A 25,077-nucleotide genomic window follows, 5' to 3' on the forward strand; every position below is an offset into this window, starting at 1 on the left:
CTCCAGCCGCTCTCTACTCTCTCTCCAGCCGCTCTCTACTCTCTCTCCAGCCGCTCTCTACTCTCTCTCCAGCCGCTCTCTACTCTCTCTCCAGCCGCTCTTTACTCTCTCTCCAGCCGCTCTCTACTCTCTCTCCAGCCGCTCTCTACTCTCTCTCCAGCCTCTCTCTACTCTCTCTCCAGCCGCTCTCTACTCTCTCTCCAGCCGCTCTCTACTCTCTCTCCAGCCGCTCTCTACTCTCTCTCCAGCCGCTCTCTACTCTCTCTCCAGCCGCTCTCTACTCTCTCTCCAGCCGCTCTCTACTCTCTCTCCAGCCGCTCTCTACTCTCTCCAGCCGCTCTCTACTCTCTCTCCAGCCGCTCTCTACTCTCTCTCCAGCCGCTCTCTACTCTCTCTCCAGCCGCTCTCTACTCTCTCTCCAGCCGCTCTCTACTCTCTCTCCAGCCGCTCTCTACTCTCTCTCCAGCCGCTCTCTACTCTCTCTCCAGCCGCTCTCTACTCTCTCTCCAGCCGCTCTCTACTCTCTCTCCAGCCGCTCTCTACTCTCTATCCAGCCGCTCTCTACTCTCTCTCCAGCCGCTCTCTACTCTCTCTCCAGCCGCTCTCTACTCTCTCTCCAGCCGCTCTCTACTCTCTCTCCAGCCGCTCTCTACTCTCTCTCCAGCCGCTCTCTACTCTCTCTCCAGCCGCTCTCTACTCTCTCTCCAGCCGCTCTCTACTCTCTCTCCAGCCGCTCTCTACTCTCTCTCCAGCCGCTCTCTACTCTCTCCAGCCGCTCTCTACTCTCTCTCCAGCCGCTCTCTACTCTCTCTCCAGCTGCTCTCTACTCTCTCTCCAGCTGCTCTCTACTCTCTCTCCAGCCGCTCTCTACTCTCTCTCTCTCTACTCACTCTCTACTCTCTCTCTACTCTCTCTCTACTCACTCTCTGCTCACTCTCTACTCTCTCTCTACTCACTCTCTACTCACTCTCTACTCACTCTCTACTCTCTCTCCAGCCGCTCTCTACTCTCTCTCCAGCCGCTCTCTACTCTCTCTCTCTACTCACTCTCTACTCTCTCTCTACTCTCTCCCCAGCCGCTCTCTACTCTCTCTCCAGCCGCTCTCTACTCTCTCTCCAGCCGCTCTCTACTCTCTCTCCAGCCGCTCTCTACTCTCTCCCCAGCCGCTCTCTACTCTCTCTCCAGCCGCTCTCTACTCTCTCTCTACTCACTCTCTACTCTCTCTCTACTCTCTCTCTACTCTCTCTCCAGCCGCTCTCTACTCTCTCTCCAGCCGCTCTCTACTCTCTCTCCAGCCGCTCTCTACTCTCTCTCCAACCGCTCTACTCTCTCTCCAGCCGCTCTCTACTCTCTCTCCAGCCGCTCTCTACTCTCTCTCCAGCCGCTCTCTACTCTCTCTCCAACCGCTCTACTCTCTCTCCAACTGCTCTACTCTCTCTCCAGCCGCTCTCTACTCTCTCCAGCCGCTCTCTACTCTCTCTCCAGCCGCTCTCTACTCTCTCTCCAGCCGCTCTCTACTCTCTCTCCAGCCGCTCTCTACTCTCTCTCCAGCCGCTCTCTACTCTCTCCAGCCGCTCTCTACTCTCTCCAGCCGCTCTCTACTCTCTCTCCAGCCGCTCTCTACTCTCTCTCCAGCCGCTCTCTACTCTCTCTCCAGCCGCTCTCTACTCTCTCTCTCTACTCACTCTCTACTCTCTCTCTACTCTCTCTCTACTCACTCTCTACTCACTCTCTACTCACTCTCTACTTTCTCTCCAGCCGCTCTCTACTCTCTCTCCAGCCGCTCTCTACTCTCTCTCTCTACTCACTCTCTACTCTCTCTCTCTACTCACTCTCTACTCTCTCTCTCTACTCACTCTCTACTCTCTCTCTACTCTCTCTCTACTCTCTCTCCAGCCGCTCTCTACTCTCTCTCTCTACTCACTCTCTACTCTCTCTACTCTCTCTCTACTCTCTCCCCAGCCGCGCTCTACTCTCTCTCCAGCCGCTCTCTACTCTCTCTCTTCTCTCTACCCTCTCTCTACTCACTCTCTACTCTCTCTCTACTCTCTCTCTCTACTCTCTCTCTCTACTCTCTCTCTCTACTCTCTCTATTCTCTCTCTCTCTTCTCTCTACCCTCTCTCTACTCTCTCTCTACTCTCTCTCTCTACTCTCTCTCTCTACTCTCTCTATTCTCTCTCTCTCTTCTCTCTACCCTCTCTCTACTCACTCTCTACTCTCTCTCTACTCTCTCTACTCTCTCTCAACTCTCTCCCCAGCTTCTCTCTACCCTCTCTCTACTCTCTCTCTAATCTCTCTCTCTCTCTCTCTCTCTACCCTCTCTCTACTCTCTCTCTACTCACTCTCTAATCTCTCTCTCTTCTCTCTACTCTCTCTCTACCCTCTCTCTAATCTCTCTCTCTCTCTCTACCCTCTCTCTACCCTCTCTCTACCCTCTCTCTACTCACTCTCTACTCTCTCCCCAGCTTCTCTCTACCCTCTCTCTACCCTCTCTCTACCCTCTCTCTAATCTCTCTCTCTCTCTACCCTCTCTCTACTCTCTCCCCAGCCTGTGGACAACTGTCTCTTAGTGTAGTGGACAGCGGTCTCTTAGTGTAGTGGACAGCGGTCTCTTAGTGTAGTGGACAGCGGTCTCTCAGTGTAGTGGACAGCGGTCTCTCAGTGTAGTGGACAGCGGTCTCTCAGTGTAGTGGACAGCGGTCTCTCAGTGTAGTGGACAGCGGTCTCTTAGTGTAGTGGACAGCGGTCTCTTAGTGTAGTGGACAGCGGTCTCTTAGTGTAGTGGACAGCGGTCTCTTAGTGTAGTGGACAGCAGTCTCTTAGTGTAGTGGACAGCGGTCTCTTAGTGTAGTGGACAGCGGTCTCTTAGTGTAGTGGACAGCAGTCTCTTAGTGTAGTGGACAGCGGTCTCTCAGTGTAGTGGACAGCGGTCTCTTAGTGTAGTGGACAGCGGTCTCTCAGTGTAGTGGACAACGGTCTCTTAGTGTAGTGGACAGCGGTCTCTTAGTGTAGTGGACAGCGGTCTCTTAGTGTAGTGGACAACGGTCTCTTAGTGTAGTGGACAGCGGTCTCTTAGTGTATTGGACAGCGGTCTCTTAGTGTAGTGGACAGCGGTCTCTTAGTGTAGTGGACAGCGGTCTCTTAGTGTAGTGGACAGCGGTGTCTTAGTGTAGTGGACAGCGGTCTCTTCCTGTTGATCACTCGCATTAAAGGGTAACTACACCCAAAAATCTACATTTGTTCTATTTTTCCCAGACCTTAAAAGTGGTCTTCTGATGTGGTTTAAGCCTCGTTGTGGACTGAACATCCAACGTAGTTGTTTTTGAAATCAGAAACCTGGAAAAGCAACACGGAGAAAACAGAATTTAGGAAAGAAAGTAAACGGAATTAAGCAAAACAATAACATTTTCTAGGGCCTCTTTGAGACCAGCTGTCTGTCCGTCACCCCTTTCGTCTTCTCTGTGATGACATCATCACTAAATCTTTGCCACGGAAGCTTCCAGAATGAATGTCGGCTCCGCTCCGCCCGGGAATCTGGGGGAACAACAAGCCAGGGAGAAGTTACTGTGTTTAGGAGACGACCTGCAATGATACGGTTATGGTTCAGTGGTTTTTAATGGAGACAAACACACACACACCACACACCACACACCACACACCACACACCACACCACACACACCACACACCACACCACACACCACACACACCACACCACACCACACACACACACACACACACCACACACTTAAGACTCACTTAACACCAGACAGGTGAGACCACCCAGGTGTGTGTTTGTTTTGAATCACAGAATCCCTATTTTTTTCTCTCCTCCTCCTCTCTCTTCTCTACAGCTCATCTGAGTTGTCTGAATCAGGTTCCACTCCTGTCTGTGTTTACATGAGAGATGAGGTATGGTATCTCCTTCTCTCTCCCCATTTGTCTGTCTGTCTGTCTGTGTGTGTTGATCAGAGTGTAATGAGGACACTGATAGTGGGGGGTATTGATCAGAGTGTGATGAGGATACTGATACAGGGGTGTGTGTTGATCAGAGTTTGATGAGGATACTGATACGGGGGGGGGGTGTTGATCAGAGTTTGATGAGGATACTGATACAGGGGTGTGTGTTGATCAGAGTGTGATGAGGATACTGATACAGGGGTGTGTGTTGATCAGAGTGTGATGAGGATACTGATATGGGGGGGGGGTGTTGATCAGAGTTTGATGAGGATACTGATACGGGGGGGTGTTGTTCAGAGTGTGATGAGGATACTGATACGGGGGGGTGTTGATCAGAGTGTGATGAGGATACTGATATGGGGGGGGTGTTGATCAGAGTGTGATGAGGATACTGATATGGGGGGGGTGTTGATCAGAGTTTGATGAGGATACTGATAGGGGGGGGTGTGTTTAGGTGAGTGGTGAGGCAGCTCTAAAGAAGGCCAGTCTGAAGTCTCTGGGACTCACAGGAGGAAGTGCCATAGTCAGGTTGGTTCCTCCACAACATGTCCTCAACATATCAACAACATATCCTCAACCAATCCACAACATGTCCTCAACATATCCACAACATGTCCTCAACATATCCACAACATGTCCTCAACATGTCCTCAACATATCCTCAACATGTCCTCAACATGTCCTCAACATATCCTCAACATGTCCACAACATGTCCTCAACATATCCACAACATGTCCACATGTCCACAACATGTCCACAACATGTCCACAACATGTCCTCAACATATCCTCAACATATCCTCAACATATCCTCAACATATCCTCAACATATCCACAACATATCCACAACATATCCTCAACATATCCTCAACATATCCACAACATATCCACAACATATCCACAGCATATCCACAACATATCCTCAACATATCCACAACATATCCTCAACATATCCTCAACATATCCTCAACATGTCCACAACATGTCCTCAACATGTCCTCAACATATCCTCAACATATCCACAACATATCCTCAACATATCCACAACATATCCTCAACATATCCTCAACATATCCACAACATATCCACAACATATCCACAACATATCCACAACATATCCACAACATATCCACAACATGTCCTCACCATTACAGCAGACATTAATGCACTGCCACTGATTGTGAAGGGTGGTGGTGATGAGTATGTAGATGATGTCATTCCTCTCTGCCGTTCTACAGGTTTTTACTGAAGAAGACCAAATCGCCAGGCAACGGAGACGATGACGGCATGGAGGCGGCTTCCACGGAGACAGATCCCGTCGCCAAGGAAACCAAGCCCCGCCCTTTACCCCCCGCCGGACCGCCTCCCTCACAACCAGAGCGTGCAGCGCTGCCTTCAATCAAAAAGGAGAGCCCTGACAGGCCGGTTGAGACTGCGGATGCCCCAGTCCACGTCCCCTCGGCCGCTGGCAGCACACTTCCTGGCAAACAGGAAGCGGAAGTGGTTACAAACTCCCAAATTGCGGTGCGGCCTAAAAGCAGTCCCTTCTGGGGAGTGAAGAGGGAGGAAGAGGGGGATGGAGAGAGGGCAGGACCATCTGGTCAGTGCGCTGTCCATCCTTCCTCCTCCTCCTCTTCCTCTCCTTCCTCCGCTCCCTTCATCCCTTTCTCTGGAGGGGGTCAGAGGCTGGGGGGGCCGGGGGTGAGTGGTGTAGGAGCATCATCATCATCATCACTACCATCAATGGTTGGCGGGCCGCCTAAAGCCAAGAAATCTAAACCCAACAACGCCAAGGTGAGACCTGTAAGGTCCAGCCCAACGTCTTCTCAATGTACTCTGTTGATAAGAGTCAAGTACATGTGAATAGATACATGAATGATAGACGGTATGTTCTAGATGTTCTGTTTCTATCTCTCAGCGCCAAGCCAGTACCAAACAGGATGACTGGGCCGTGGTAGAGGAGGTTCTGCAGGTAATGTTGATGGGGTTGATGTTGTTCTGATGGGCTGAACAGACCATGTCATGAATTGAATGAAACACGTCCATGGAGAAATCCCAGTCTTTTACTCAGGCCTGTTGAGGGTCTCCCCTATTGTTTACATAGAAACCTAGTCAGACAGATACACATTTCTACTGTTGTCATGTCTGCAACTGTTGAGATGCCTCACCTCTCTCTCTCGCTCTGTCTCCTCTACAGCCGGTGGACAGGGAACCCCTGATCTACCACATGGACTCTGGGGCGCATCGCTACGGCAACGAACAGGACTTGCCAGACGAGTTCTTTGAGGTGACTGTGGACGACATCCGCAAACGCTTCGCTCAGCTGAAGAGTGAGAGGTGGGACTGAGGAGAGAGGAGAGACTGAGGAGAGAGGAGAGACTGAGAGAGAGAGGAGAGACTGAGAGAGAGAGGAGAGACTGAGAGAGAGAGGAGAGACTGAGAGAGAGAGGAGAGACTGAGAGACTGAGAGAGAGGAGAGACTGAGAGAGAGGAGAGACTGAGAGAGAGGAGAGACTGAGAGAGAGGAGAGACTGAGAGAGAGGAGAGACTGAGAGAGAGGAGAGACTGAGAGAGAGGTGAGACTGAGAGAGAGGTGGGACTGAGGAGAGAGGTGGGACTGAGGAGAGAGGTGGGACTGAGAGGAGAGACAGAGAGAGAGGAGAGACTGAGAGAGAGGAGAGACTGAGAGAGAGGAGAGACTGAGAGAGAGGAGAGACTGAGAGAGAGGAGAGACTGAGAGAGAGGAGAGACTGAGAGAGAGAGGAGAGACTGAGAGAGAGAGGAGAGACTGAGAGAGAGAGGAGAGACTGAGAGAGAGAGGAGAGACTGAGAGAGAGAGGAGAGACTGAGAGAGAGAGGAGAGACTGAGAGAGAGAGGAGAGACTGAGAGAGAGAGGAGAGACTGAGAGAGAGAGGAGAGACTGAGAGAGAGAGGAGAGACTGAGAGAGAGAGAGACTGAGAGAGAGAGAGACTGAGAGAGAGAGGAGAGACTGAGAGAGAGGAGAGACTGAGAGAGAGGAGAGACTGAGAGAGAGGAGAGACTGAGAGAGAGGAGAGACAGAGAGAGAGGAGAGACAGAGAGAGAGGAGAGACAGAGAGAGAGGAGAGACTGAGAGAGGAGAGACTGAGAGAGAGGAGAGACTGAGAGAGAGGAGAGACTGAGAGAGAGGAGAGACTGAGAGAGAGGAGAGACTGAGAGAGAGGAAGAGGAGAGACTGAGGAGAGAGGAGAGACTGAGGAGAGAGGAGAGACTGAGGAGAGAGGAGAGACTGAGGAGAGAGGAGAGACTGAGGAGAGAGGAGAGACTGAGGAGAGAAGAGAGACTGAGGAGAGACTGAGGAGAGAGGAGAGACTGAGGAGAGAGGAGAGACTGAGGAGAGAAGAGAGACTGAGGAGAGAAGAGAGACTGAGGAGAGAGGAGAGACTGAGGAGAGAGGAGAGACTGAGAGAGAGGAGAGACTGAGCGAGAGGAGAGACTGAGCGAGAGGAGAGACTGAGCGAGAGGAGAGACTGAGAGAGAGGAGAGACTGAGGAGAGAGGGACTGAGAGAGAGGAGAGAGGAGAGACTGAGGAGAGAGGAGAGACTGAGGAGAGAGGAGAGACTGAGGAGAGAGGAGAGACTGAGGAGAGAGGAGAGACTGAGGAGAGAGGAGAGACTGAGGAGAGAGGAGAGACTGAGGAGAGACAGAGAGAGGAGAGACTGCGAGAGAGGAGAGACTGAGGAGAGAGGAGAGACTGAGGAGAGAGGAGAGACTGAGGAGAGAGGAGAGACTGAGGAGAGAGGAGAGACTGAGGAGAGAGGAGAGACTGAGGAGAGAGGAGAGACTGAGGAGAGAGGAGAGACTGAGGAGAGAGGAGAGACTGAGGAGAGAAGAGAGACTGAGGAGAGACTGAGGAGAGAGGAGAGACTGAGGAGAGAGGAGAGACTGAGGAGAGAAGAGGGAGAGAGGAGAGACTGAGGAGAGAGGAGAGACTGAGAGAGAGGAGAGACTGAGAGAGAGGAGAGACTGAGCGAGAGGAGAGACTGAGCGAGAGGAGAGACTGAGCGAGAGGAGAGACTGAGAGAGAGGAGAGACTGAGGAGAGAGGAGAGAGGAGAGACTGAGGAGAGAGGAGAGACTGAGGAGAGAGGAGAGACTGAGGAGAGAGGAGAGACTGAGGAGAGAGGAGAGACTGAGGAGAGACAGAGAGAGGAGAGACTGCGAGAGAGGAGAGACTGAGGAGAGAGGAGAGACTGAGGAGAGAGGAGAGACTGAGGAGAGAGGAGAGACTGAGGAGAGAGGAGAGACTGAGGAGAGAGGAGAGACTGAGGAGAGAGGAGAGACTGAGGAGAGACTGAGGAGAGACTGAGGAGAGACTGAGGAGAGACTGAGGAGAGACTGAGGAGAGACTGAGGAGAGAGGAGAGACTGAGGAGAGACTGAGGAGAGAGGAGAGACTGAGGAGAGAGGAGAGACTGAGGAGAGAGGAGAGACTGAGGAGAGAGGAGAGACTGAGGAGAGAGGAGAGACTGAGGAGAGAGGAGAGACTGAGGAGAGAGGAGAGACTGAGGAGAGAGGAGAGACTGAGGAGAGAGGAGAGACTGAGGAGAGAGGAGAGACTGAGGAGAGAGGAGAGACTGAGGAGAGAGGAGAGACTGAGGAGAGAGGAGAGACTGAGGAGAGACAGAGAGAGGAGAGACTGAGGAGAGACAGAGAGAGGAGAGACTGAGGAGAGACAGAGAGAGGAGAGACTGAGGAGAGACAGAGAGAGGAGAGACTGAGGAGAGACAGAGAGAGGAGAGACAGAGAGAGGAGAGAGGAGAGACTGAGGAGAGAGGAGAGACTGAGGAGAGAGGAGAGACTGAGGAGAGAGGAGAGACTGAGGAGAGAGGAGAGACTGAGATGAGAGACTGAGGAGAGATGAGAGACTGAGGAGAGATGAGAGACTGAGGAGAGATGAGAGACTGAGGAGAGAGGAGAGACTGAGGAGAGAGGAGAGACTGAGGAGAGAGGAGAGACTGAGGAGAGAGGAGAGACTGAGGAGAGAGGAGAGACTGAGGAGAGAGGAGAGACTGAGGAGAGAGGAGAGACTGAGGAGAGAGGAGAGACTGAGGAGAGAGGAGAGACTGAGGAGAGAGGAGAGACTGAGGAGAGAGGAGAGACTGAGGAGAGAGGAGAGACTGAGGAGAGAGGAGAGACTGAGGAGAGACAGAGAGAGGAGAGACTGAGGAGAGACAGAGAGAGGAGAGAGGAGAGACAGAGAGAGGAGAGAGGAGAGACAGAGAGGAGAGAGGAGAGACAGAGAGAGGAGAGAGGAGAGACTGAGGAGAGAGGAGAGACTGAGGAGAGAGGAGAGACTGAGGAGAGAGGAGAGACTGAGATGAGAGACTGAGGAGAGATGAGAGACTGAGGAGAGATGAGAGACTGAGGAGAGATGAGAGACTGAGGAGAGATGAGAGACTGAGGAGAGATGAGAGACTGAGGAGAGAGGAGAGACTGAGGAGAGAGGAGAGACTGAGGAGAGAGGAGAGACTGAGAGAGAGGAGAGACAGAGAGAGGAAGAGGGGAGGAGAGACTGAGAGAGAGGAAGAGTGAGAGGTGGGACTGAGGAAAGAGGAAGAGTTAGAGGTGGGACTGAGGAGAGAGGTGGGACTGAGGAGAGAGGTGGGACTGAGGAGAGAGGTGGGACTGAGGAGAGAGGAGAGACTGAGAGAGAGGAGAGACTGAGAGAGAGGAGAGACTGAGAGAGAGGAGAGACTGAGAGAGAGGAGAGACAGAGAGAGGAGAGACTGAGAGAGAGGAGAGTGAGGAGAGACTGAGAGAGAGGAGAGACTGAGAGACTGAGAGAGATGAAGAGGGGAGGAGAGACTGAGAGAGAGGAATAGTTAGAGGTGGGACAGAGGAGAGACAGAGAGAGGAAGAGGAGAGGAGAGACAGAGAGAGGAAGAGGAGAGGAGAGACAGAGAGAGGAAGAGGAGAGACAGAGAGAGGAAGAGGGGAGGAGAGACTGGGAGAGAGGAAGAGGGGAGGAGAGACTGGGAGAGAAAGTTGCTTGGGTTTTGATCTGGATAGAGGGAGCGAGAAAGCGACAGTGAGATTGAACCAGGAGAGATGGAGAGACTGAAAAGAGATCTCTCTATTAAAACAACCAAATGGCATTTACATTTACAGTTAGAGAGTCATTTAGCAGACGCTCTGATCCAGAGAGACTTACAGTTAGTGAGTCATTTAGCAGACACTCTGATCCAGAGAGACTTACAGTTAGTGAGTCATTTAGCAGACGCTCTGATCCAGAGAGACTTACAGTTAGTGAGTCATTTAGCAGACACTCTGATCCAGAGAGACTTACAGTTAGTGAGTCATTTAGCAGACACTCTGATCCAGAGAGACTTACAGTTAGTGAGTCATTTAGCAGACACTCTGATCCAGAGAGACTTACAGTTAGTGAGTCATTTAGCAGACACTCTGATCCAGAGAGACTTACAGGAGCGACGAGGGTTAAGTGCTTTGCTCAAAGGCACATTGACAGATGTTCTTATCTAGGCTGTTTGGGGATTCAAACCAGCGACCTTTCGGTTACTGGCCCAATGCTCTTAACTGCTTGGCTACGTGTCATGAGCAGATCTGGGGTCAGTTTTGACCTTCTAATGGTTAAGGTCTGAAAGCAGTCAGTTAGGGAACTTCTATATGGGTTTATATATATACTCAAATTACAGTATGCCAATGACTTAATGAGACGCTTTGGGGAGAGACTGTGGGGAATGCTGGGAAACGTTGCTGTGTGGAATGTGCGTGCGCCTGATTGGTTCTTTACGATGTCTTCTTCAAAAGAGATGTCTGCCTCCCCCGTTCTCTGTGTGACACCACACCAGACAGATTATCAAGGCTAGAATTACGTTGACCACAGTGATCTAACACACACACAAATCAAAAAGTTAACTGTAAATCATCTCTTGCTCTCTCCTCTCTCTCTTGCTCTTTCCTCTCTCTCTTTATCTCTCCCTCTCCCCTCTTATTTTTCTCTCTCTTCCTCTCCTCTCTCTCTTTCTCTCTCCCTCTCCAATTTCTCCTCTCCCATCTCTCCTCTCCCCTCTCTCCTCGCTTTCTCTCTCCCTCTCCCATCTCTCTTCTCACCTCTCTCTCCTCACCCCTCTCTCTCCTCTCCCCCCTCTCCCTCTCCCCTCTCTCTCTCCTTTCTCCCTTTAGGAGGGTACTAGAGGAGGCTCCTCTGATGACTAAAGCTCTGAGAGAATCTCAGATGAAGGATAAGATGGACAGATACCCCCGAGTGAGTTGTGTGGGTGAATGTGTGTTCGCCCGTGTGTGTGTCAGATACCCTTGAATTTCTCCTACATTTACATGGAATCGACCACTAACCTGGAGGTGGATGCCAGTAGTGATCCTAAATCTGTTACTAGTAACATTAGCAATATAATAATGTGTGTGTGTGTGTCCAGGTAGTTCTGAGGGTCCAGTTCCCTGACAGATGTGTTCTACAGGGATTCTTCAGACCTCTAGAGACAGGTAGATCTCTCTCTTTCTCTCTCTCTTCCTCTCTCCCTTTCTGTCTCCTTGTATTAGTAACTATGTGTTGACTCTAGAGACAGCTAGTTGATATCTATCTGACATTAGAATCCAACTGGAACCATAGAGATGTGATGGAATAACCATTAGAATCACACTGGAACCATAGAGATGTGATGGAATAACCATTAGAATCCAACTGGAACCATAGAGATGTGATGGAATAACCATTAGAATCACACTGGAACCATAGAGATGTGATGGAATAACCATTAGAATCCAACTGGAACCATAGAGATGTGATGGAATAACCATTAGAATCAAACTGGAACCATAGAGATGTGATGGAATAACCATTAGAATCAAACTGGAACCATAGAGATGTGATGAAATAACCATTAGAATCAAACTGGAACCATAGAGATGTGATGGAATAACCATTAGAATCACACTGGAACCATAGAGATGTGATGGAAAACCATTAGAATCAAACTGGAACCATAGAGATGTGATGGAATAACCATTAGAATCAAACTGGAACCATAGAGATGTGATGGAATAACCATTAGAATCAAACTGGAACCATAGAGATGTGATGGAATAACCATTAGAATCCAACTGGAACCATAGAGATGTGATGGAATAACCATTAGAATCCAACTGGAACCATAGAGATGTGATGGAATAACCATTAGAATCACACTGGAACCATAGAGATGTGATGGAATAACCATTAGAATCACACTAGAACCATAGAGATGTGATGGAATAACCATTAGAATCACACTGGAACCATAGAGATGTGATGGAATAACCAGGTGGTTTTCAACTGTCCGTCCAGTTGCTGCTCTGAGGCACTTTGTGAAGAGCCACCTGCAGGACCCCCAACTACCCTTCTACCTATGTGAGTATCGTTACTCGCTCCGTCTCTCTCTCGCTCCATCTCTCGCTCCGTCTCTCTCTCTCTCGCTCCGCCTCTCTCTCGCTCCGTCTCTCTCTCTCGCTCCGTCTCTCTCTCTCGCTCCGTCTCTCTCTCGCTCCGTCTCTCTCTCTCGCTCCGTCTCTCTCTCTCGCTCCGTCTCTCTCTCTCGCTCCGTCTCTCTCTCTCGCTCCGTCTCTCTCTCTCGCTCCGTCTCTCTCTCTCGCTCCGTCTCTCTCTCTCGCTCCGTCTCTCTCTCTCGCTCCGTCTCTCTCTCTCGCTCCGTCTCTCTCTCTCGCTCCGTCTCTCTCTCTCGCTCCGTCTCTCTCTCTCTCGCTCCGTCTCTCTCTCTCTCGCTCCGTCTCTCTCTCTCTCGCTCCGTCTCTCTCTCTCTCGCTCCGTCTCTCTCTCTCTCGCTCCGTCTCTCTCTCTCTCGCTCCGTCTCTCGCTCCGTCTCTCGCTCCGTCTCTCGCTCCGTCTCTCGCTCCGTCTCTCTCTCTCGCTCCGTCTCTCTCTCTCGCTCCGTCTCTCTCTCTCGCTCCGTCTCTCTCTCTCGCTCCGTCTCTCTCTCTCGCTCCGTCTCTCTCTCTCGCTCCGTCTCTCTCTCTCGCTCCGTCTCTCTCTCTCGCTCCGTCTCTCTCTCTCTCGCTCCGTCTCTCTCTCTCTCTCGCTCCGTCTCTCTCTCTCTCTCGCTCCGTCTCTCTCTCTCTCTCGCTCCGTCTCTCTCTCTCTCTCGCTCCGTCTCTCTCTCTCTCTCGCTCCGTCTCTCTCTCGCTCCGTCTCTCTCTCGCTCCGTCTCTCTCTCGCTCCGTCTCTCTCTCGCTCCGTCTCTCTCTCGCTCCGTCTCTCTCTCGCTCCGTCTCTCTCTCTCTCTCGCTCCGTCTCTCTCTCTCTCTCGCTCCGTCTCTCTCTCTCTCTCGCTCCGTCTCTCTCTCTCTCTCGCTCCGTCTCTCTCTCTCTCTCGCTCCGTCTCTCTCTCTCTCGCTCCGTCTCTCTCTCGCTCCGTCTCTCTCTCTCGCTCCGTCTCTCTCTCTCTCGCGCCGTCTCTCTCTCTCTCGCGCCGTCTCTCTCTCTCTCGCGCCATCTCTCTCTCTCTCGCTCCGTCTCTCTCTCGCTCCATCTCGCTCCATCTCTCTCTCTCGCTCCGTCTCTCTCTCGCTCCATCTCGCTCCATCTCTCTCTCTCGCTCCATCTCTCTCTCTCGCTCCATCTCTCTCTCTCTCTCTCTCTCTCTCGCTCCATCTCTCTCTCTCTCTCTCTTGCTCCATCTCTCTCTCTCTCTCTCTTGCTCCATATCTCTCAATCAACTTTATACTGAACACAAATATAAAAGTTACATGCAACAATTTAAACGATTCTAATGAGGTACAGTTCATATAAGGAGATCAGTCAATCCAATCCAAATCCAATTCTGTGGATTTCAGTCAGCGCACTCCCTCGACGTGAGACTTCTGTGGCGTTGTGCTGTGTGACAGACCTGCACATTTTAGTGGTCTTTTATGTGTAATGACCATGCTGTTTAATCAGCTTCTTAATATGTCAGACCTGTCAGGTAGATGGATTATCTTGGCAAAGGAGAAATGCTCCCTAACAGGGATGTAAACACATTATTGCAAAACAGTTTTTAGTGAAATACGCTTTTTGTGCTTATGGAACATTTATGGGATATTTTATTTCAGCTCATGAAACCAACACTTTACATGTTGTGTTTTATATTTTTGTTCAGTATATTTATGAAGCCCTTATTATATCAGCAAGCAATGTAGATGTAGCAGCACAGTGACTAGAAGAGACAGGGAGGGTTGAACCAGCAGGTCTGAGACAAGGTAGCACGTCTGGTGAACAGGTCAGGGGTCCATAGCCGCAGGCAGAACAACAGAACCTCGATTGGCAGCATGACTGGAGAGGGGGACAGGAGTCCTGAGGCATGGCCCCTAGAGCTCAGGTCCTCAGGGGGGAGGGACAGCCAGGAGTCCTGAGGCATGGCCCTAGAGCTCAGGTCCTCAGGGGGGAGGGACAGCCAGGAGTCCTGAGGCATGGCCCTAGAGCTCAGGTCCTCAGGGGGGAGGGGAAGGGAGGGGAAGGGACAACCTGGAGTCTTGAGGCATGGCCCTAGAGCTCAGGTCCTCAGGTTGAGGGGAAGGGAGGGGAAGGGACAACCAGGAGTCTTGAGGCATGGCCCTATAGCTCAGGTCCTCAGGGGGGAGGGACAGCCAGGAGTCCTGAGGCATGGCCCTAGAGCTCAGGTCCTCAGGGGGGAGGGACAGCCAGGAGTCCTGAAGCATGGCCCTAGAGCTCAGGGGGAGGGACAGCCAGGAGCCCTGAGGCATGGCCCTAGAGCTCAGGGGGAAGGGGAGAGGGGAAGGGGCAGCCAGGAGTCCTGAGGCATGGCCCTAGAGCTCAGGTCCCCAGGGGGAGGGACAGCCAGGAGCCCTGAGGCATGGCCCTAGAGCTCAGGGGGAAGGGGAGAGGGGAAAGGGGCAGCCAGGAGTCCTGAGGCATGGCCCTAGAGCTCAGGTCCTCAGGGGGGAGGGGGAGGGATGGGGACAGAGAGGGAGAGGATAATCTAATTTCCTCTCTTCCAGTCATCGCTCCTCCTAAAACCATTCTGGAGGACCCAACAGCCACCCTCTTCCAGGTAAGCCCCCCCCCCCCCCCCACAGGTAAGACTCTCCATGTCTCTAAAGAACAGAATGAAATTGGACTGGTAAACTTTATTTATTGTTGCTCCAATCAGTGTAAAGTATTAATTAGGGTTCTAGTGGGTTTGAAACAGCATGGAGACACATGAACCCTACACAATAATAACACAACACAAGGAATTCTCATGTGCTTTAGAAAAATACGTCTCTCTCTGTTGCTCTTTTCTCTCTTGTCCTCCTCCTCCTCTCTCTCTGTTGCTCTTTTCTCTCCTGTCCTCCTCCTCCTCCTCTCTCTCTGTGTCCATTTTCTGCCCTACTGACCTTCACCTCTGTTTGATCTGGGGTGAGGAGAGAGAGAGGGAGGAAGACAGAGGGGGAGGGAGAGATGGGGGGGGGGGGGGAGTGTCTGATGTGTGAGGTTGCAAGGGTTAGATTCACAGGGAGTGTAGAGATCGCCACGATTACACCCATAGAAGTACACACCAGTCTGGAGAGAGATTCTGGAGCCATCTCACACAGACAGACACAGACAGACACAGACAGACAGACACTTCAATGACTTTGTGTGATGTCACAGAAGGAATGTTCCCCATCCCAGCAGCCCTCTGATAGCAGCCCTCCCCTCTATCTCCCCTGCCTATGGAGACGCCAGTGTCTAAGGGAGCATGTTGTGCCCAGGGAGAGAGTGGTGGAATGTCTGTTATCCCGTTGCTACACATTGTTTCTTGTTCAGAGTCTCTAATAATAGTCATTAACAGCTCTGTCCATAATATAAACCAGAAGGACTGGAGGGAGAGAGGACTGAGGACAGAGGGGTGGGGAGAGAGGACAGAGGGGTGGGGAGAGAGGACATAGGGGGGTAGAAAGAGGACAGAGGGGGGTAGAGAGAGGACTGAGGGGAGAGTGGTAGGTAGAGGGGGGTGGGGAGAGGCCAGAGTGGGGTGGGTAGAGGACAGAGGGAGGACTGAGGACAGGGGGGGGTAGAGAGAGGACAGAGGGGGGTGGGGAGACGACAGAAGGGGGTAGAGAGACGACAGAGGGGGGTAGAGAGAGGACAGAGGGAGGACTGAGGACAGAGGGGGGTGGGGAGACGACAGAAGGGGGTAGAGAGACGACAGAGGGGGGTAGAGAGAGGACAGAGGGAGGACTGACGACAGAGGGGGGTAGAGAGACGACAGAGGGGGGTGGGGAGACGACAGAGGGGGGTAGAGAGACGACAGATGGGGGTAGAGAGAAGACAGAGGGAGGACTGAGGGTAGAGGGGCAGAGAGGGGGGAGGGGGAGAGGTAAAGAGAGGACAGGAGAGGACAGGAGAGGACAGAGGGGGGTAGAGAGAGGACAGGAGAGGACTGAGGACAGAGGGGGGTAGAGTGAGGACAGGACTGAGGACAGAGGGGGGTAGAGAGAGGACTGCAGACACGAGAGGACTGCAGACACGAGAGGGGGGTAGAGAGAGGACAGAGGGGGGTAGAGAGAGGACAGAGGTGGGTAGAGAGAGGACAGAGGGAGGACTGAGGACAGAGGGGGGTAGAGAGAGGACACAGGGAGGACTGAGGACCGAGGGGGGTAGAGAGAGGACAGAGGGGGGTGGGGAGAGGACAGAGGGAGGACTGAGGACAGAGGGGGGTAGAGAGAGGACAGAGGGAGGACTGAGGACAGAGGGGGGTGGGGAGACGACAGAGGGGGGTGGGGAGACGACAGAGGGGGGTAGAGAGACGACAGAGGGGGGACTGAGGGTAGAGGGGCAGAGAGGGGGGGGAGAGAGGTAAAAAGAGGACAGGACAGGAGAGGACAGAGGGGGGTAGAGAGAGGACAGGAGAGGACTGAGGACAGAGGGGGGTAGAGAGAGGACTGAGGACAGGACTGAGGACAGAGGGGGTAGAGAGAGGACTGAGGACAGAGGGGGGTAGAGAGAGGACAGAGGGGGGTAGAGAGAGGACAGAGGGGGGTAGAGAGAGGACTGAGGACAGGACTGAGGACAGAGGGGGTAGAGAGAGAACAAAGCGTGAAGGACAGCATGGAGAGAAGGTTTTGGGGCTGTGTCTATCCTCAGCAGACAGCACTATAGATATGTTTAACGGTCTCTCTGTCTACCTCTCTCAGGTAAACAGTAGAGTCAGAATAACAAGTTAACTCTGTCTGTTTTCACCCTGTAATCACCAGTCTGTCAGTCACTACAGCCATCGGCACCATTTAAACCTTTCACTTCCAGGGCTTGTGATTCAGGGTTGTTGTTTGGCTCTCGTGGTGAAGGTGTTTTCCTAACCGCTCGATGAGCCTTCAGTTAGTGGTCGACTTCAAACTGAACTGTGTGCCGCCATGTTTGGTGACGCTGAAGAAGCTGTTTGAGTGTTAGAAGGGGATTGAAACGGGCGTCTCTCTCTCTCCAGGCTGACCTGTTCCCTGCTGCCCTGGTCTACTTTGGCTCTGACGTCAAGACAGGTGCGTCTCCCTTTACCTCGGTTTGGTTTCAACGTGTTACCTTGGATGAGATGGTTCTGACGGTGTGTTCTCTCTCCACAGAGAGTTACTTAGAGAGACATCTCCTGGATTCCAGTGTCTCGGCCCTACAAGCAGACGAGGCCATTGCTGGGTCAGTCTACTGTTGGCATTTAACAGCCAAACAACAACATTTTATTTGTGTGTGTGTGAGAAGGAGAGGATCAGAACTTCCTGTTGGTGGAACTGCCCCATCGTCGTGGCAACACGGCTTGGCTGTGTTTCCCCGGGCGACGGCTCTATTTTCATGTCACAGTGCTGTCATCATCGGAATCCCTTTGAAGGGTTCCGGCCAAACACACGGACACACCCCCCACCTCCCCCCTCCTCTAAAGATAGAGGCATTTCCCCAATCTGACCCCCACCTGTTGCCCCCTCCACCATCAGTCGAGGACACACCCTCCACCTCCCCCTTCCTCTAAAGATAGAGGCATTTCCCCAATCTGACCCCCACCTGTTTCCCCCTCCACCATCAGTCGAGGACACCCCCCACCTCCACCTTCCTCTAAAGATAGAGCCATTTCCCCAATCTGACCCCCACCTGTTGCCCCCTCCACCATCAGTCGAGGACACACACACCCCACCTTCCCCTTCCTCTAAAGATAGAGCCATTTCCCCAATCTGACCCCCACCTGTTGCCCCCTCCACCATCAGTCGAGGACACACACACACCCCACCTCTCCCTTCCTCTAAAGAAAGAGCCATTTCCCCAATCTGACCCCCACCTGCTGCCCCCTCCACCATCAGTCGAGGACACACACACCTCATTAACCCATCTCCCCCTTTCATCCATCCACTCCTCTCTTTACCGTTCCTCACCTCTCTCTCCTCCTGTCCCTAATTCCACTATTAGCTTCAAAGGGGATGCCAGGGCACCTTCTACCTCTCCCCTACTTCTGTGAGGGAAGGAGGGAGGGATATTGACATAGTGGAGGGAAAAAGAGAGAGAGGGACGTTTAAGTTATTGTTAATGTGGCACCCGGGTCAAAGGTGAAATGTTGTTCTGTCAGGAGAGGATGTGTTTGTTCCATCTCCTGGACAGGAAGTCATGCGATAGTGGTGTCATGACCTTTCCTAACCTCTGAGGTCACTAGTCCTGGCCACATGAAAGAGCCTGAACCCCCTGGGACACACACACACACCTCACTCACTCACTCACTCACTCCGCTTCCATAGAGAGATTGGTTTTGAGAATTTAAAGTACAGGAAGTGTGTCTGTGTTCAGAATACACATCTGATGAAATCCTGTGGACTGAATGCTCTTTCCTCTCCTCCATACCTTTCTCTCTCCCTTCATTCCTCACCCTCTCTTTCCCCCCTCTCTCAGCTGTATGCCCAGGTCTTCGCCCCCCTCTTCCTTCTCTTCCATGGTAACAGAGGAGCCCCTTCCAGACCCCCCCGCGGGGACCAGGGAGATTGAGGAGGAGGAGGAGGAGGAAGAGGAGCCGAACACACACAGCCAGGCCACCAAACCAGTCAGGACGGACACCGGCAAGGTCCCCAAGTGGCTCAAACTGCCAGGTACACTACCAATCAGACCTGTTGAAGGGTTAAAGGGGAGGTCACTCTAAAATTACCTACTATTATCTAACTGATAAAGAGTTAAAGGGGTAGGTCACTCTAAAATGATTACCTAAGGGTTAAAGGGTAGGTCACCCTAAAATGACCTACTATTACCTAACTGATAAAGGGTTAAAGGGGTAGGTCACTCTAAAATGACCTACTATTACCTAACTGATAAAGGGTTAAAGGGGTAGGTCACCCTAAAATGACCTATTACCTAACGGATAAAGGGTTTGTCACTCTAAAATGACCTATTACCTAACTGATAAAGGGTTAAAGGGGTAGGTCACTCTAAAATGACCTACTATTACCTAACTGATAAAGAGTTAAAGGGTAGGCCACCCTAAAATAACTTATTACCTAACGGATAAAGGGTTAAAGGGTAGGTCACCCTAAAATAACTTATTACCTAACGGATAAAGGGTTAAAGGGTTAGTCACTCTAAAATGACCTACTATTACCTAACTGATAAAGGGTTAAAGGGTAGGTCACCCTAAAATGACCTATTACCTAACTGATAAAGAGTTAAAGGGGAGGTCACTCTAAAGGGGAGGTCACTCTAGTATTTCGGCACGTCTTCAGCAGGGTGGCAGTATTTCAGCACGTCTTCAGTGGGGTGGCAGTATTTCAGCACGTCTTCAGCAGTATTTCGGCACGTCTTCAGCAGGGTGGCAGTATTTCAGCACATCTTCAGCAGGGTGGCAGTATTTCAGCACGTCTTCAGCAGGGTGGCAGTATTTCAGCACGTCTTCAGTGGGGTGGCAGTATTTCAGCACGTCTTCAGCAGGGTGGCAGTATTTCAGCACGTCTTCAGTGGGGTGGCAGTATTTCAGCACGTCTTCAGCAGGGTGGCAGTATTTCAGCACGTCTTCAGCAGGGTGGCAGTATTTCAGCACGTCTTCAGTGGGGTGGCAGTATTTCAGCACGTCTTCAGTGGGGTGGCAGTATTTCAGCACGTCTTCAGTGGGGTGGCAGTATTTCAGCACGTCTTCAGCAGGGTGGCAGTATTTCAGTACGTCTTCAGTGGGGTGGCAGTATTTCAGCACGTCTTCAGTGGGGTGGCAGTATTTCAGCACGTCTTCAGTGGGGTGGCAGTATTTCAGCACGTCTTCAGTGGGGTGGCAGTATTTCAGCACGTCTTCAGTGGGGTGGCAGTATTTCAGCACGTCTTCAGTGGGGTGGCAGTATTTCAGCACGTCTTCAGCAGGGTGGCAGTATTTCAGCACGTCTTCAGTGGGGTGGCAGTATTTCAGCACGTCTTCAGCAGTGTGGCAGTATTTCAGCACGTCTTCAGCAGTATTTCGGCACGTCTTCAGCAGGGTGGCAGTATTTCAGCACATCTTCAGCAGGGTGGCAGTATTTCAGCACGTCTTCAGCAGGGTGGCAGTATTTCAGCACGTCTTCAGTGGGGTGGCAGTATTTCAGCACGTCTTCAGCAGGGTGGCAGTATTTCAGCACGTCTTCAGTGGGGTGGCAGTATTTCAGCACGTCTTCAGCAGGGTGGCAGTATTTCAGCACGTCTTCAGCATGGTGGCAGTATTTCAGCACGTCTTCAGTGGGGTGGCAGTATTTCAGCACGTCTTCAGTGGGGTGGCAGTATTTCAGCACGTCTTCAGTGGGGTGGCAGTATTTCAGCACGTCTTCAGCAGGGTGGCAGTATTTCAGTACGTCTTCAGTGGGGTGGCAGTATTTCAGCACGTCTTCAGTGGGGTGGCAGTATTTCAGCACGTCTTCAGTGGGGTGGCAGTATTTCAGCACGTCTTCAGTGGGGTGGCAGTATTTCAGCACGTCTTCAGCAGGGTGGCAGTATTTCAGTACGTCTTCAGTGGGGTGGCAGTATTTCAGCACGTCTTCAGTGGGGTGGCAGTATTTCAGCACGTCTTCAGTGGGGTGGCAGTATTTCAGCACGTCTTCAGTGGGGTGGCAGTATTTCAGCACGTCTTCAGTGGGGTGGCAGTATTTCAGCACGGCTTCAGCAGTGTGGCAGTATTTCAGCTACAGGCAAACCGATGTCAACCAAATGCATGTGTTGTGCCAAAAAGTGCCTCAGAGTTGTAGCGACAACAAGAGGCAACACGACGTGTATTAAATCAGTAGAAGAATGTCCCCTACTTTACGACGAATGCATGAAAAACAACAACAAAAAACACCTGACAGCAGCCAAGCCCCTCAGCTGCAACCAGCCACCAACACTAGAACAGACAGCAGCCAAGCCCCTCAGCTGCAACCAGCCACCAACACTAGAACAGACAGCAGCCAAGCCCCTCGGCTGCAACCAGCCACCAACACTAGAACAGACAGCAGCCAAGCCCCTCGGCTGCAACCAGCCACCAACACTAGAACAGACAGCAGCCAAGCCCCTCAGCTGCAACCAGCCACCAACACTAGAACAGATAGCAGCCAAGCCCCTCGGCTGCAACCAGCCACCAACACTAGAACAGACAGCAGCCAAGCCCCTCAGCTGCAACCAGCCACCAACACTAGAACAGACAGCAGCCAAGCCCCTCGGCTGCAACCAGCCACCAACACTAGAACAGACAGCAGCCAAGCCCCTCAGCTGCAACCAGCCACCAACACTAGAACAGACAGCAGCCAAGCCCCTCAGCTGCAACCAGCCACCAACACTAGAACAGACAGCAGCCAAGCCCCTCAGCTGCAACCAGCCACCAACACTAGAACAGACAGCAGCCAAGCCCCTCGGCTGCAACCAGCCACCAACACTAGAACAGACAGCAGCCAAGCCCCTCAGCTGCAACCAGCCACCAACACTAGAACAGACAGCAGCCAAGCCCCTCGGCTGCAACCAGCCACCAACACTAGAACAGACAGCAGCCAAGCCCCTCAGCTGCAACCAGCCACCAACACTAGAACAGACAGCAGCCAAGCCCCTCGGCTGCAACCAGCCACCTACGTTAAACAGCCTATTTCTCCACAGTCGCCATCCCAACACTAGAACAGAGTTAAGGGAGAAGGTTAAACATGACGTTTTATACACAAGCTGCTCCTTGCAGTCGCTGGGCTCCGTGCAGTCGCTGGGCTCGGTGCAGTCGCTAGGCTCCTTGCAGTCGCTGGGCTCGGTGCAGTCACTGGGCTCGGTGCAGTCGCTGGGCTCGGTGCAGTCGCTGGGCTCCTTGCAGTCGCTGGGCTCGGTGCAGTCGCTGGGCTCGGTGCAGTCGCTGGGCTCGGTGCAGTCGCTGGGCTCGGTGCAGTCGCTAGGCTACATGCTGTCGCTGGGCTCGGTGCAGTCGCTAGGCTACATGCTGTCGCTAGGCTCGGTGCAGTCGCTAGGCTACATGCTGTTGCTAGGCTCGGTGCAGTCGCTAGGCTACATGCTGTCGCTAGGCTCGGTGCAGTCGCTAGGCTACATGCTGTCGCTAGGCTCGGTGCAGTCGCTAGGCTACATGCTGTCGCTAGGCTCGGTGCAGTCGCTAGGCTACATGCTGTCGCTAGGCTCGGTGCAGTCGCTATTCTAATAACTGATTTTTAAATTTGGTTTCGTATTTACTGAGCACACTGTATGAATTCATATCATCTCATTTTAGTTCTCTACCCTGAACATTGTTTTAACCATGTCTGGTGGAATTACCAAGTGAAAATCTCAATTCATAATTGCAATATCTGTCCCAAATCAAAAATCACAATTCAACATGTTGGTCCAAATCATGCAGCCCTAAAAGTCACCCAACCCGTTTTCAAACATGAATCCATTGCAGATTTTAACACATTCCTACACACACACACACACACACACACACACACACACACACACACACACACACACACACACACACACACACACACACACACACACACACACACACACTAACTACACTCCGAAGGGCCCTCTTTAAAACCACAGTCAACAGGAAGTGTTGAAAAAGAAACATCAGATGAGTCAAAAGATAAGGATGCTGTTCTGGGGGAACGGTACACACACCCCTTTACCCACACATTTATTAGTTCAGGATGGTTTCGCCTCCACCCCCAGGGGACCTCTGCTGACACGCAGCCCCAGTCAGAGTTCTCCGTTCTGGGCCACATGAAACACTGTGGGCCCCTGTTGTCTGGCGCTCCGGGAGCCTGGGGTTGCTCTGTTGTGGTGGAGCTGGTGGTCGCGGTGCTCCAGCTGTTTTGGTTGTTTTTCTGTTTTGTTTGTGGGAAGGATGGTCTCACTAGTTGTTGTAGTGTTTTCTGGTGGCGTGGGAGCTGTGGCTAGTTGTTGTAGTGTTTTATGGTGGCGTGGGAGCTGTGGCTAGTTGTTGTAGTGTTTTCCGGTGGCGTTGGAGCTGTGGCTAGTTGTAGTAGTGTTTTCTGGTGGCGAGGGAGCTGTGGCTAGTTGTTGTAGTGTTTTCTGGTGGCGTGGGAGCTGTGGCTAGTTGTTGTAGTGTTTTATGGTGGCGTTGGAGCTGTGGCTAGTTGTTGTAGTGTTTTCTGGTGGCGTGGGTGCTGTGGCTAGTTGTTGTATTGTTTTCTGGTGGCGTGGGAGCTGTGGCTAGTTGTTGTAGTGTTTTCTGGTGGCGAGGGAGCTGTGGCTAGTTGTTGTAGTGTTTTCTGGTGGCGTGGGAGCTGTGGCTAGTTGTTGTAGTGTTTTCTGGTGGCGTGGGAGCTGTGGCTAGTTGTTGTAGTGTTTTCTGGTGGCGAGGGAGCTGTGGCTAGTTGTTGTAGTGTTTTATGGTGGCGAGGGAGCTGTGGCTAGTTGTTGTAGTGTTTTCTGGTGGCGAGGGAGCTGTGGCTAGTTGTTGTAGTGTTTTCTGGTGGCGTGGGAGCTGTGGCTAGTTGTTGTAGTGTTTTCTGGTGGCGAGGGAGCTGTGGCTAGTTGTTGTATTGTTTTCTGGTGGCGTGGGAGCTGTGGCTAGTTGTTGTAGTGTTTTCTGGTGGCGTGGTAGCTGTGGCTAGTTGTTGTAGTGTTTTCTGGTGGCGTGGGAGCTGTGGCTAGTTGTTGTAGTGTTTTCTGGTGGCGTGGGAGCTGTGGCTAGTTGTTGTAGTGTTTTCTGGTGGCGTGGGTGCTGTGGCTAGTTGTTGTAGTGTTTTCTGCTGGTGTGGGAGCTGTGGCTAGTTGTAGTAGTGTTTTCTGCTGGTGTGGGTGCTGTGGCTAGTTGTAGTAGTGTTTTCTGGTGGCGTTGGAGCTGTGGCTAGTTGTAGTAGTGTTTTCTGCTGGTGTGGGAGCTGTGGCTAGTTGTAGTAGTGTTTTCTGGTGGCGTTGGAGCTGTGGCTAGTTGTAGTAGTGTTTTCTGGTGACGTGGGAGCTGGTGCTAGTTGTAGTAGTGTTTTCTGCTGGTGTGGGAGCTGTGGCTAGTTGTAGTAGTGTTTTCTGGTGACGTGGGAGCTGGTGCTAGTTGTAGTAGTGTTTTCTGCTGGTGTGGGAGCTGTGGCTAGTTGTAGTAGTGTTTTCTGGTGACGTGGGAGCTGGTGCTAGTTGTATTGTTTTCTGGTGGCGTTGGAGCTGTGGCTAGTTGTAGTAGTGTTTTCTGGTGGCGTTGGAGCTGTGGCTAGTTGTAGTAGTGCTTTCTGCTGGTGTGGGAGCTGTGGCTAGTTGTTGTAGTGTTTTCTGGTGACGTTGGAGCTGTGGCTGGCATCCTGCTCCTCTTTATCAAAGAAGAAAGTCTAATTAAAAAGAAAGAAAGAGAGGAGGGGAGGAGACAGGATGGTATTGTGGACTCCATGTGGATGGTCTGGGGGAAGGGATGAAGGGTGGATGGGTCTGGGGGAAGGGTGGATGGGTCTGGGGGAAGGGTGGATGGGTCTGGGTGGATGGGTCTGGGGAAGGGATGAAGGGTGGATGGGTCTGGGGGAAGGGTGGATGGGTCTGGGGAAAGGGATGAAGGGTGGATGGGTCTGGGGGAAGGGTGGATGGTCTGGGGAAAGGGATGAAGGGTGGATGGGTCTGGGGGAAGGGTGGATGGGTCTGGGGAAAGGGATGAAGGGTGGATGGGTCTGGGGGAAGGGTGGATGGGTCTGGGGGAAGGGTGGATGGGTCTGGGGGAAGGGATG

The 25,077-nt window shown here is 52.1% G+C and overlaps 1 protein-coding gene across 1 annotated transcript in view; it reads left to right on the forward strand.

The window, feature by feature from the left end:
• The window catches only part of aspscr1 (ASPSCR1 tether for SLC2A4, UBX domain containing), a 45,512-nt gene that overhangs the window by 12,503 nt on the left and 7,932 nt on the right, over positions 1-25,077 (forward strand). The window contains exons 5-16 of the mRNA XM_090195361.1: positions 3,854-3,911; positions 4,414-4,487; positions 5,198-5,753; positions 5,878-5,931; positions 6,157-6,296; positions 11,146-11,227; positions 11,397-11,463; positions 12,305-12,367; positions 14,968-15,020; positions 17,415-17,466; positions 17,548-17,617; positions 18,851-19,044. Coding sequence (XP_090051487.1) covers positions 3,854-3,911; positions 4,414-4,487; positions 5,198-5,753; positions 5,878-5,931; positions 6,157-6,296; positions 11,146-11,227; positions 11,397-11,463; positions 12,305-12,367; positions 14,968-15,020; positions 17,415-17,466; positions 17,548-17,617; positions 18,851-19,044 — 1,463 coding nt within the window. The remainder of the gene's footprint in view (positions 1-3,853; positions 3,912-4,413; positions 4,488-5,197; positions 5,754-5,877; positions 5,932-6,156; positions 6,297-11,145; positions 11,228-11,396; positions 11,464-12,304; positions 12,368-14,967; positions 15,021-17,414; positions 17,467-17,547; positions 17,618-18,850; positions 19,045-25,077) is intronic.

Source organism: Oncorhynchus mykiss, chromosome 13 (assembly GCF_057628025.1).
Source record: "Oncorhynchus mykiss isolate SJ-2025 chromosome 13, ASM5762802v1, whole genome shotgun sequence".
NCBI lineage: Eukaryota > Metazoa > Chordata > Actinopteri > Salmoniformes > Salmonidae > Oncorhynchus > Oncorhynchus mykiss.